The sequence below is a fragment of the Python bivittatus genome, unplaced genomic scaffold, assembly GCF_059951505.1.
Source record: "Python bivittatus isolate LINGU-HERP-01145 unplaced genomic scaffold, Pbiv_v1 ctg000840_np1212, whole genome shotgun sequence".
Lineage (NCBI taxonomy): Eukaryota > Metazoa > Chordata > Lepidosauria > Squamata > Pythonidae > Python > Python bivittatus.
Window position 1 is genome coordinate 48,324,331 of NW_028277113.1, and position 13,440 is coordinate 48,337,770.

Here is a 13,440-nt window from a genome sequence, read left to right on the forward strand (position 1 = left end):
TGCAACCTTAAAAATGTGTAACAAATTGAGTGTAACATAATTTGTATGTGATCTATGGAGTTTTGTAGTCATAAGTACTAACATTATTGTATACGCTCTCTTGCAACTAAATGAAGGAAAGGTAAACATTTTAAGATACTGCTATATTGTCAATGGCTGTTCTTCATGATGAGATTGTAGTATTTAAGCATATAGCGTTCCAGAGCTATTAACAATTTTCTGGTCAAACACAAGAGTGATGCAGTTAAAAACTTATATAGAGATGCAAAAGCTTTATTCCAGAAACGTGTTATACTTTCATGTTTCTCTCAGTTTTATAAAACTGAACTGAAAAAAAAAAAAGTAGTTGTCATGGAATCTGGAATAGTTAGGATGCTTTTGAAATCTGCATGCTTTTTGGATTAAATTCATTGTTATCACTTCTTTTTGCAACCTCCTAGAATGTTCAGTAAACATTTTTATCTAGCAAATATTTCTAACATGTTAAATTTTCTTATTAGTTTTAAGTAATTAAATGAGTATCTGCCTATCTATCTTGAATTCTGGCTTGCTAATGTTTAGAAATGTTTATTGAAAATATTTCAACCTCCTTCAGATTAAGTGCTCTAAGATGTTACTCTTCTTTAAAATATTTTTTTCCAATTTTTTTGAATGAACAAGCATGCTGATTATAGTGACTGAGCTAATTCTCTTTATTATTAGCCTATTTAGCAAATGGCAAAAAATATGGTAGTTCAGAAAATCACTGACACTAAATTACTCTGCGTCTGTATTTCAGGGATCATAGTACAACTTTTGAAAACATTATTCCCAGATGTGAAGAAACATATTGCAGTGGGTTGTCTCTTACTATCCCAAAAAGCATGGATTATGCTATATTTCAATATTATTTCCAATACTGTGTACTTTTCCTTTCATTGATAGAATTTCTCCTTCATCTTCTCTCTTACAGTTTACTGCTTTTATTCTCTTTCTCTCGCTAATTTCAATTTCAGTTCTCTTTCTCTCAATGCAATTTCTTCTTCTTTTTTTTCTCCTTTTCTTCATTGTTTAACTCCTCTGGGTTTTGGGCCACTGCCTATCCCCTTTTCCTCCAAACTGTAGTTTCATCAGAAAAATGCCCTGCTGTGAAAGTCACAGGAAAAGAAGACAGTGTGCTCCTGTACTAAGCTTAAATGAATGCATCAGATATTTCAGAGATTCCTACTACAATCACATGTATCCATGCAGTTCTGATGGAGTTTATGAGTTCTTGCTCATACTGCTTGGAGCCTGTACATACCACTCATTGCTACCATTGGGGCAAATTTGGTCAAAAATGCTCAAGTAAAGATACTACTCCAGATAAATGGAGTAGTAATGCATCACAGAAGGAATGCAGCATTTTAACCTAACCCCCTTCAAAATGTGGTTCAGAGGATATTTTACTCTAACCACCAGGTAGCAGGAAAAGCAGGAGAAATAATTCCAACTCCCAGCAAACCCTTGAACTTGGCAGAATTCTTCTGATTGAATGAACAGTTATTCTCAAGTCTCTGGCAATCAATATTACAACTTCTTTAGCCTACCTTCCTGTATGGGGTTGAAGCTTTAGGTCGTGAGTCTACAGCTTCCATTAGGCTTTGTGAGACATGTCAAGGGCTCCACTCCAAATCTGAGTAGGAATAGACACTATTTGGGAAATTTTTAGAGGTATAAAAGGAGAAATAGTTGCCTTATATTTCTGCAATACTTAAAAGTATCCATTTTGCCTCTGACCTGTCCTTAGATCTTTCTTCTCTTCCCCTCGAGGAAAAAAGAGCATCAAATCTAAGACAACTAAGTAGATTTAGTCTGTTAATTCTTCCAATTTCCATAGGAACCAGCTGCAAAATCACTTGATCTCCATTTATTGCCATGAGGCAGTTTGCCAACTCATTGGAGAACTTTTCCTCCTAGGCTACAAGAAGGAAATAGTTATTTATTTGGGCCTTCTGACCTCCAAACAGTTTCTCCTTTATCCCTCAGACTAAGGGGAGAGGGAAACAATTGAATTCTGTAAGAGAAATTGTACAATTCTAGGTTGTTTAATAATAACTTTTTGCCTTTCTTTTTTAAAGTGAAGATATCCTAAGTCATCTTTAGGTTGGCATGTTGTGCAACAATAGGCAGTGGTACATGCCACAGGCATCTGGTCTGCATATTATCAAATACAAACTGTCATGCAAAACAATGATTTGTTTCCATTCAGTTCAGTCCTTAAAGGAAAAAAACCACTTCTAGCCTATGCCTGTGCTGGGCCGCATCACAAATTATTCTGTGCCATCTGTAGCTCACAGCCTGTTACACCATTTCATCCTTCATAGATACTTAAAGAACTGAGAGATATGAATGTTATGGCATATGCTTGCTTCTTCACAGTCTCCATCACTTTTCACCCTTCCCTTGTTTAATGGGTACCTCTAGCAACATGAGCTTTTAGAGATTCTTATTAAAACAAAATACACCAACAGTAGATCTCTAGACTAATTCCTTCTACCTTTAGTAAGATAAATGTGTGAGGGCTGGTTGGTCAGTACTTGAGCAAGAACAGTTCATCTTCCCTTGAGTTTAAATAGCACAAGAGGAGTTTGATGGAAGCTTTTGTTATTTTGAATCAGGAACAAAGGTTGGCTGTGGGGAAGGAAAGAAAGGAATCTAATATCCCACCCCACCCCATTGAGGGATGACATCTTCTAAGATGCCTGGGGGAATATAACCCAGACATCTAGGTTCAGTGAATAGTTCGAGGGAGTGACATTAGAGTTTCTTTATATTTTGTACATGCTCAAGGCAGGCATTTGATTGTCTTCAAGGCTGCTTTCTTTAAAGTATAATGACTATCTTAGCTGAACCTACCGTTTCTTTCTTTGTACAAAATTCCTCTTTTGAAGTATATTTTTTTATCCAGCCTTTTTTGCTTTCCTGTGTTCCCTAAAAACTCCAAATGCTATTCAGAACAGGTATTCATGTTTTGTGGTTGTAGCCTGATAATGTGCATTGGAAACCTAGGTCCTCCAGATTGAGCAACAGATAATGGGCTTATGGCGCCCTTGTGCTCTCAGCAGAAAAGGGAAAGCTGTTTTTCTTCTTTGGCCTGTGTCTGTAATCCTGGTTGAAAGGAGAAATAGAAGATGGTGGCAGAAAATAACAGCTAAAGGCAATAATTCTGGATCACCCCAGACTATCTTAGTTGGGTGGGCAGACCTGGTAGAGGCACCTTCTACATCTAGGTATTATATTAGGTACATCTCATTATATGCTTTCTTCCACTAAAAGGAAAATGAAATATTAAGTACTTAACGATGAAAGCTCCTTTTGGTTTGCTATGATGGAGGTATTTAAAACACATTCTAGTCAGATTAGCTGACTGATTCAAAATATATACAAACCATGTTCCGCTGCTTAGTTTTTTATACAACCTAATATGCCTCTCAGGTTGTATATTATAGTCTCATTTTATTTGTCCGAAGCTTGTCCATCAAGGAGAAGTCACGTAACAGAGGACCTTGTATTGAAACTTAGACTACATACAGTGGGGCAAAAAAGTATTTAGTCAGCCACCAATTGTGCAAGTTCTCCCACTTAAAAAGATGAGAGAGGCCTGTAATTTTCATCATAGGTATACCTCAACTATGAGAGACAAAATGGGGAAAAAAATCCAGAAAATCACATTGTCTGATTTTTAAAGAATTTATTTGCAAATCATGGGGGGAAATAAGTATTTGGTCAATATCAAAAGTTCATCTCAGTACTTTGTTATATATCCTTTGTTGGCAATGACAGAGGTCAAACATTTTCTGTAAGTCTTCACAAGGTTTTCACACACTGTTGCTGGTATTTTGGCCCATTCCTCCACGCAGATCTCCTCTAGAGCAGTGATGTTTTGGGGCTGTCGCTGGGCAACACGGACTTTCAACTCCCTCCAAAGGTTTTCCGTGGGGTTGAGATCTGGAGACTGGCTAGGCCACTCCAGGACCTTGAAATGCTTCTTACAAAGCCACTCCTTCGTTGCCCGGGCGGTGTGTTTGGGATCACTGTCATGCTGAAAGACCCAGCCACGTTTCATCTTCAATGCCCTTGCTGATGGAAGGAGGTGTTCACTCAAAATCTCACGATACATGGCCCCATTCATTCTTTCCTTTACACAGATCAGTCGTCCTGGTCCCTTTGCAGACAAACATCCCCAAAGCATGATGTTTCCACCCCCCTGCTTCACAGTAGGTATGGTGTTCTTTGGATGCAACTCAGCATTCTCTCTCCTCCAAACACGACGAGTTGAGTTTAGACCAAAACGTTCTACTTTGGTTTCATCTGACCATATGACATTCTCCCAATCCTCTTCTGGATCATCCAAATGCTCTCTAGCAAACTTCAGACGGGCCCGGACATGTACTGGCTTAAGCAGGGGGACACGTCTGGCACTGCAGGATTTGAGTCCCTGGCGGCGTAGTGTGTTACTGATGGTAGCCTTTGTTACTTTGGTCCCAGCTCTCTGCAGGTCATTCACTAGGTCCCCCCGTGTGGTTCTGGGATTTTTGCTCACCGTTCTTGTGATCATTTTGACCCCACAGGGTGAGATCTTGCGTGGAGCCCCAGATCAAGGGAGATTATCAGTGGTCTTGTATGTCTTCTGTTTTCTAATTCTTGCTCCCACAGTTGATTTCTTCACACCAAGCTGCTTGCCTATTGCAGATTCAGTCTTCCCAGCCTGGTGCAGGTCTACAATTTTGTTTCTGGTGTCCTTCGACAGCTCTTTGGTCTTGGCCATAGTGGAGTTTGGAGTGTGACTGTTTGAGGTTGTGGACAGGTGTCTTTTAACAAGGTCAAACAGGTGCCATTACTACAGGTAACGAGTGGAGGACAGAGGAGCCTCTTAAAGAATTTTTTTTTCTCATTTTGTCTCTCATAGTTGAGGTATACCTATGATGAAAATTACAGGCCTCTCTCATCTTTTTAAGTGGGAGAACTTGTGCAATTGGTGGCTGACTAAATATTTTTTTGCCCCACTGTAATATTTTCCTTCTGAGTGGTATGAGGAGACAACCTTATGTTGGTTGTCATACCAAACAGAATGAAACTTCATGGTAAGTATCCAATATTCCATTCCAGATCCTAGTGTTCTTAGACCTGAAACAGTTTGAGTAACGTAAGAAACTAAGCAATAAATAAACCAACTTTCTTTCATAGCCCAACAGACTAAAAGAGTTGGGATTAAAGCCACAAATACCTGAGGAGAAAATACCACCTGAAAGACCAAGACCAGCTTTCCATACTCCCACTCCTGGAATTACTTCCATATCTGCACCTCCTGTGTCACCAGTGAATGAAGATTACCATAGAGGCTTGTCCAGTGCACTTGGAGAAATGTTGGCTCCCAGGTGATTTTCAGTAGTGTTCACTTTAAAATTAGATAATGGTTAGAAATGGGAACTATGTAATTTTTCTGCCCATAAACTTCGTCCTCACATTAGTGCTTTTTGGTGACTGTGATTAACTGAATAAGTTTTTGGTTAACCGTACTTTCCCAATACATGCAGAGAAGGTATAATTAACAAGGGTTAGAAAAAAATAAACTTCTCAAAAATATGTGGATCCTTTTGTATGCTTGAAAGTAGGAATGAAGCAGAGTTAAGAGGACAAAGTGTCCAGGAACCTATGCATTTCTTAAGTTGGATTTGTATATTGTATCCGAATTGGACTGTTGCATTAACCACATATAGAAAATGTATTGTGTAATAGCTTCCTTTCCTGTATTGTATTAATCTAGGCATTGCTTTGAGAAGAAGGAAAACATGGGAGAAAGTGGTATTAATTCTGTGTTTCTTTTAATGTGAAGTTGTGTTTTAGGTAACCATTAACAGGTTTAAATTATGGTTTCTGTAAGTTCATTTATTTTCCATTAAATCTAGTTCATTACACATCACTTTAATCTTTTGTTCTAGATCAAACACTGGATTTTGCTTGTTCGTTGATTCTGATTGCTTCATGCCAAAGAAATGAATGTCCCTCTTGTACACATTTTCCATATACCATAAACAAATATCAGAAGTTAGTTTGGAAGAAGCTCTTTAACTCAGATTAGCACTTCAGTTTAATATCTTCTTGCAATAATAATAAATTATTCAATCTCCACCCTTTTGAGTCAGATTCCTTTGTGCAGTCTTACCATTACTGATGTGTACATGTACCATTCGTACATGATATGAATAAGTAAATGCTGTAAATTCCATGTCAGTTAAAAATAAGCTAGACAACTAATGTACGTATGTCACTTCTTAAGTTTTATGGACAGAATAATAATATTCTTTCTCTAAAGGATACTTATATCTCCATGCTTCTGAAAGTAATGACATATGGTCTAGGACATTTTTGAAAGTTTACCAGATTTATCAGGATTTGCAGGAAAATTGATTCATATCTCCAAGAATCAAAACATCTCCCTCCGTAATTTCAAAAAGCATTTAAAACTTTTTTCTATATTTTTTTTTCATTTGCAGCATAAATTGAAGCAATTGTAATTTTCTCATATTCAGTTGAAATTGTAATAGTAAAAATCTCCTTACTTCATCTTCTATCTGTTTTTTCAAATTCCATGATAGTTCTGACGTATGTAACTACTCTATTCTTTTTTTTCCATCAGATTTTTCCTACATTTTTTATCTAAATGTTTATGGTCTAGCATTGTCTTTTTTTTAATATGTATTTCTTGTAGACATATAATATCTGCATTTTCCTTGATTAATTTCAGAAATATCTGTTTCCTTTGAAATAGGCTATTCAATCCATTAATACTTGTTGAGAATATTTTGATTTGATCCATGAGCTCAGTTATTAATTAAATTTGTGGAAAAAGAGCTGCTACTTAATCAAATGTTTGATCTTCTGTCTGTTCTGGATTTTTTTCGGGGGGGAGGCTTATTTTCTTCCTGTTAATGATTAGCATCCTCTCTTGAGTAAGAGGAGGCTTTACCATCATCCATAAAAACCTTCAGACAAGATGGCACAGCCCACTATATTTAATCTTTTTTTTTTTTTTGAGCAAAAATTAAAAATGTAATTTGCTTTCTAAGTGTATCCAGAGGGGCATCTGGTAGAATGTTATTATATCTCCAAGCTTTAAAGGAATGTCATCCCTTTTTAATAGCAATGTTGCATCCTTTGTATTTAAATATATACATTTGATGAGTATATCCTTTGAACATTTTCTGTGTGCTGTCCGTGAGTTTACTGTGTAGATTTCTTAAATTTCCAATAATTCAATAATTAACATTTTGATTTGGGGCCAGAAGCAGTGCAGCAACTAAAAAAAGGTGTAATACTGCAGCAGTCAGACTTAACCTACCAGCAGTCTACTGCTGCATTCTTTCAGCTATAGCTTCCAAGTCAACTTCAAAAGCAGCCCCATTACAGTATGTGATGTTGAGGATATTGCTCACCATCATCAGAACTTCCTGCCACAGCAGAACTATAACTAGCTCAGTAGCCTAAGCTGGGCAAAGTCACCCCTAGCCATCGCCTCTACCTTCTCTTCTAGTGGTAATGGCAAATCTGGAAGAACCCCCAACTCACTGATCTGTTCTTTCAGGGATAGTGCAACTCCAATTAGAGCTTACTGGAACTGATGTTTATGGATGAACAACACTTCTATACCATTTTAAAAAGTTGCCTCATCTCTTTTTATCTAGAATTGCACCCCTTCCACCACCACTTCCTCCACCAATTTTGACTGATAGCTATAGAACTCCATATGATGATGCTTACTACTTCTATGGCACCAGAAATCCTTTGGATCCCAGCCTTGCATATTGTAAGTTTTATTTTATTCTTTTTTTAGAGTGATAAGTTTGAAATATTAAGATACAGCTTTTTTTTATGGATAAATATTACTGAATGAGGGATAGTGAAGAATTATGGAAATATGGAGATGCAAGATGGGTCAAAAGTTCCCAAGTAGTGCTTACCTCATCCCAAATCTTGGATATCTTTGAAACAGCTTGGATGACAACCCTTTCAGCTTTCTCTTTTACCCTCCCTTTTCCCCACAACATCAGAAGTAAATGGGAGAAAGAAAAACAGCTGTTTTAAACTGTTCCTCTATTTAAAATTATTTCTGCCATGTGCATTCTGGGAAGTGTATTTTTTCTTCTGATTCATTTGACCTGGTGGAATTGAAAAATAGTACAGGTAGTCCTCGGGTTACGACGGCAATTGGGATTGCCATCACTAAGCGATGTGGTCATAAAGTGTGCTATCACATGGCTACATTGCTTAGTGATGAAAATCCCAGCAGCCCCAGTTGTCTTCATAACCCCAGGATGCACGGGGCGTTAAGCAGAAAGAGGCAGAAGTCCCAGGTAAGGAGTGCGGGGGTGCTGTGGGGAGAGGGGGAGGCCGGGGGAGGCCTTGGGAGGGCCGGGTTAGGGTTTTAGAATCTTTCAGCCTCTCCTTGTATGGCATATCCTAAGTCTCCATATCATTTTCTTTGCCCTCCTCTGAACCTTTGTAACCTGTCAATATCCTTCTGGACATGTGGTGCCTAGAATCATACACATTACTGCAGATATGGTCTCACTAGTAAAGAGTAGAAGGTAATGGGGACTTCATATGTCTCATACAGTGCTGCTTCTGATGCAGTCTGGAATTACATTGGCTCTTCTAATACCTCACATTGTTGGCTCATGTTTACCTTGTTGCCAATGACCACACCTAAGTCCTTCTCTGATACAGTGCTTCCAAATCCCATATCCTCCATTTTGTAATGCATGCCCTATATTTTTCCTCTCTAAATATAATACCTTACATTTCTCCCTATTGAAAGACTTCTTGTTCCTCTTAGCCCAGCTTGTCTAGTAGATTTCAATCTCATTCTGTTTTCTGGGGTGTTGGCCAGACCTTCCAGTTTTGTGTCATCTGCAAATTTGATAAGCAACTCATTAGTCTTACTATCCAGGCTATTAATTAAAATGTTGTATAATACTGACCCCAAGACAGATCCCTTCAGGACCACCCTCAATATAGAGCCATTAATGCTAACTCTCTGGTTAACTAGTCCGTGGTGGACCTACCTTACTATAATGCCATCAAAAGCACTTTAGCAATTTGTCAGTAAGAATATTATGTTGAATCTAATCAAAAGCTTTACTGAAAGCAATATAGATTATATTGACAGCATTCCCTTGGCTGCCCAGGCATGCACATAATCAACTTCTCATTTTTTAGCATCTTTTTTTTTTTTGTAATCCTGGTAGCATTTGCCAACTGATCTTACAGTTAACAGTATTTTCACTTTTATGCTTCTGATGATAATATTTGATATTTATTATTTCAGGATGTTTATATTTTATGTTGCTTTATGTCTGGGATTTACATTTTGGATGTTTTTGCTATTTTAGATGGTGCAGGTGCAATGGGGGTACAGCCTTCATCTGCACCACCACCTCTTGATACTACTCAAAAACCTCCTGCTGTGCCTATGTAAGTACAGCTAAGCCTAGTTTATATTGTTTGTTTATTTCTAGTTATGAATGTAGTTTGGAAATGATTGCCAGCTTTCAGAACTTAACATAATATAAAAAACAGACTTCACTTTTGTAGCTGAGAAGATTATACGGGGAAAATTATGAAAACTTCACTTAAAATACAGTTTGTTTAAAATCATATTGCATCTTTTTTTAATCTTTTTAATACAGCAGTAAAATTGAAGCAAGCATTGCAAGTATTAGACCAAAAGGTTTGGGAATATTTCCTGAAGAAAAACCAAAACCCACAAGAGAGGCTACCTTAGCTTATCAGCAAGAATTACAACAGCAGGTGGGAAGCTGAAATCTCTCCAGAAATTATTTTTGTATTTTGAACTGAGGTGTTGTTTTTTAAAAGAAATTTTCATAAGGGAAAAGAGAGATTTTAAGAGTAAATAATATTTTCTGCTATGTAATTCCTCATGAGTAATCCAAATGATCTTTGTATCTTCTAGTGAGAAATAACAATTTAATACTTATCATTTTTTATTAATATGTCCCATTTGTGATGCAAAGCATGAGATACACTTAGATATTATATTTATACACTTTGAATTTCTAGATAAACATTGAAATCACAGTGCATTTAAAACAAGCAGCTTGATCCAGGCTACTTTGGGTACATTGCCAATACAAATAGAGCCCTCTTCTTTCCCTCTCTCTTCTTCCCCCTCTTGTCCACCCCTTTTGCTCTCCATGTATATGGAAGTATTATGCAAGATGGTAAGGTTTAAAGGGAGCAGAATGATACAGTGGTACTTAAAAGTTTGTGAACTTTTGAATTTTCAGTATATCTGGATAAATATGACCTGAAACAAGATCTGTTCTCCATACAAGTCCTAAAACTAGATAATGAGAACTCAGTTAAACAAATGAGTCAAAAACATTATACTTGTTCATTTATTTATTGAGGAAAATAATCCCTAATCCTGTATTTATATAATTTATTTTAAAAAAAAATGAACACATTTTGCTAATGTAGTTTTTTAATTTCTGGGGTTAACCAGGGCCTATAGATTGGCCTGTCCAGGTGACTGATGGGCCCTGGGTTGGGTTCCAGAGGGAGCTTGGGGTTTCCCTGAGGATCTGGCAGGCAATTTGGCTGAGGCCTTGATTGCAGCCTGGAATAGGTAGGTGACTCAGGCCCTGGGCCAGATTGCTCCTATGCTGCCTCTCTTTGTGCACTGATCCCAGGATGCACCTTGGTTTTGCAAAGAGCTCTGGAAGATGAAGTGCCATTGGAGCACCATTGGAGAAAGGCAAAGAGTGAATCCAACCAAACATGAGTGAGAGCCCATATTTAGGTCTACACTGTGGCAATAAGATATTTCTTGCCCTTACTGCATTGACTGATAGCCACCTGACAGCCTGTTCCCTGTTGTTCAGAGCTGTGGTGAAGGGTGTTCATACTATCTGGTGAATAGAGTTGCTCAGATTCATTCTAAGTTGGACTGACTAGGCAGGTCCAAGTGAGTTGCCCAGGGCACAGTCTCGTGAGCATATCTGAACTGAGTTCAGTTGTGATTTCTGAGGAAGTGGACAAGGTCATAGAATCATACAACTGGAAGTGACCTAAGAGGTCATCAGGTCCAACCCCTGCACACTGCAGGATTCACTGCATCATCCTTGACAGATGACCGTCCAGCCTCTGTTTGAAAACCTCCCATGAAGGGGAAGAAAGCACTCTGTGCAGTAACCTATTCCACTGATTGACAGCTCTTACTGTCAATAAGTTCTTCCTAATGTCTAATCTGTATCTGTATCCTTGAAGTTTCAGCCCATTAGTTCTAGTCTCACCTTCTGGAGCAAGTGAGAATAAATCCAAAACCTCTACAGTGTAACAGCTCTTCAGATATTTGAAGACAGCTATCATGTCCCCTCTCAACTTTCTCTGCCAACCTCCAAACTGCCAGGTTGGCCACCTGTTTGTTAGATCTTAGCCCCTCCTGAGTTATCAAGGCAGCCTGGGAGGTAACCAGGGAGTGGGTGGTAGCATCGTCTTTGACAGAAGAGTGGTCCCTCCAGCCTTAAAGGAGGCAGTGGTGCACCCGCTTCTCAAGAGGCCATCCTGGACAATTACCTTTAGTTTCCAAACTTCTTTTGGTGGGAAAGTTATGGAAAAGGTGTTTGGATGGCAGCTACAGAGGATCTTGGAGGAAGCAGATTAGCTGGACCAGTTTTAGTCGGGTTTCAGACCAGGGTATAGTATGGAGACTGTGCTGATCATGCTTATCAATGACATTTGGTGGAGCTGAATGGTGGTGGTGCCTCCATTTTTTTGCTCTTTGATTTCCCAGTGGCTTTCAATACCATTATCCAGGATATTCATCTGGACTAGCTGTGGGAGTTAGGAGTGGGGGGCACTATGTTGCAGTGGTTCACCTCCTTCGGTGGTCTTTCCCAGTTGTTGTTGATAGGAGGGAAATGATCCCATATGCAGCCCCTTGCTTGACGCTCTTTTCCCCCCTTTAACATCTACCTGAAACTGTTGAGGGAGGTCATCAGTCAGTTCAGGGTTTGGTATCATCAGTGTGCAGATGATACCCAACTGTACATCTGAACCTTGGGCTGCGCATGTAAAACTATTAATTCAGTGTCTGAAGGCTGTTTAGGTCTGGAGGGGGAAGAACAGACTTCATCTCAATCCTGACAAGACTCAGTGGTTGTGGCTGTTTGGGGCACATGGGTTTGGGAAGTTTTCATGTTAGTCTTGGTTGGGGTTCCACTTCCCCATTTGAGACTGGAAGCACAAGTTGGAGATCCTCCTGAACTCGTAGCTATTGCTGAAAGAGCAGGTGGCAGCTGTGGCCAGGAGGGCCTTTGGACAGGTTCATCTTGTGTACCAGTTTTACTTTTTACTTGACCAGGAGACCTTTTGATAGTTATACAGACCCTGGTCTTCTTGCAGCTGGACTGTTGCAATGTGCTGTACATGGAGCTGCCCTTAAAGACCATTGGAAACCACATCTGGTCCAAGATACAGCAGCATGAGCAGTAATGGACATTTCTCATTATGTCTGTGTGTCTTAGCTGCTACGTAAGCTGCATTAGCTGCCATTTGGCTTCTGGGTGCCATTCAAGGGTCTGGTTGTCACCTATAAAGCCCTTCATGGCATAGGGCCTGGTAATCTGCAGGACCACCTGTCTCTAATTGTTTCTGGTTGTCTGTACATTCAAGCAGAATGGGTGTGCCTCAATTAGACATTGTCATCTTATGGGACTGAGGAAGCGTGGCTACTCTGTCATAGCCCCTGCCCTATGGAACAGCATCCCCCCAGAGTTATGTATGGCACCCACTCTCCTAGGGTTCCGGAAGACCCTTCAGACCTGGCTCTGTCCCAGGCCTGGGTTTAGTGTGTTGTAGAGCTCCTATTGTGTTTTTTTAGTATGTTGTCTGTTTTCTTATCTGGGCTGTCACGTTTTGTTGTTATGTTTTTAATTGTTTTAATTGTACATTCAATATGTTGTCAGCTACCCAGAGTCTTTTGGAGTGGGCAGCAATCAGTCAATCAATTATAGTAGTATTAATATTTGCTGTATAAAACTGTGTAACATTCTGAATCAAAAAACATACCTGATAGTTCTGTATTAGTTTACTTTTCTCATTTGTGTGTTTGTGTTTATTTATGGTAAATAAGGTCTGTGGTATATTTCCAACTTCAAAATATTAATTACACCATTGTTACAAGATCAAACCCCTGTAATACTTACAAAATATAAACATTGACATAGCTTTCCAAAAATGCCATGTGATTTATCAATAAGCATGTATATTTATATATCATGATATATAGTTAGAAATTGTTAAACAAAAATGTCCAGTTCTTTCAGTGGTGTATAAAAGGATAACCCGTAATACACAGGCCTATTATTTTTAGTGCTGGCCTGTGTATTACTGGTT

At 38.8% G+C, this 13,440-nt stretch overlaps 1 protein-coding gene across 8 annotated transcripts in view; it reads left to right on the forward strand.

The window, feature by feature from the left end:
- CSPP1 (centrosome and spindle pole associated protein 1) overlaps positions 1 to 13,440 on the forward strand; it is a 79,223-nt gene that overhangs the window by 35,021 nt on the left and 30,762 nt on the right. For all 8 annotated transcript variants that reach the window (XR_015794102.1, XR_015794101.1, XM_025167556.2 and 5 more), the window contains 4 exons: positions 5,209 to 5,399; positions 7,707 to 7,828; positions 9,414 to 9,495; positions 9,711 to 9,831. Coding sequence is in view for 6 of the 8 variants with exons in the window: in XM_025167556.2 (XP_025023324.1) it covers positions 5,209 to 5,399; positions 7,707 to 7,828; positions 9,414 to 9,495; positions 9,711 to 9,831 (516 nt within the window). In the remaining 2 variants the exon portion in view is untranslated. The remainder of the gene's footprint in view (positions 1 to 5,208; positions 5,400 to 7,706; positions 7,829 to 9,413; positions 9,496 to 9,710; positions 9,832 to 13,440) is intronic.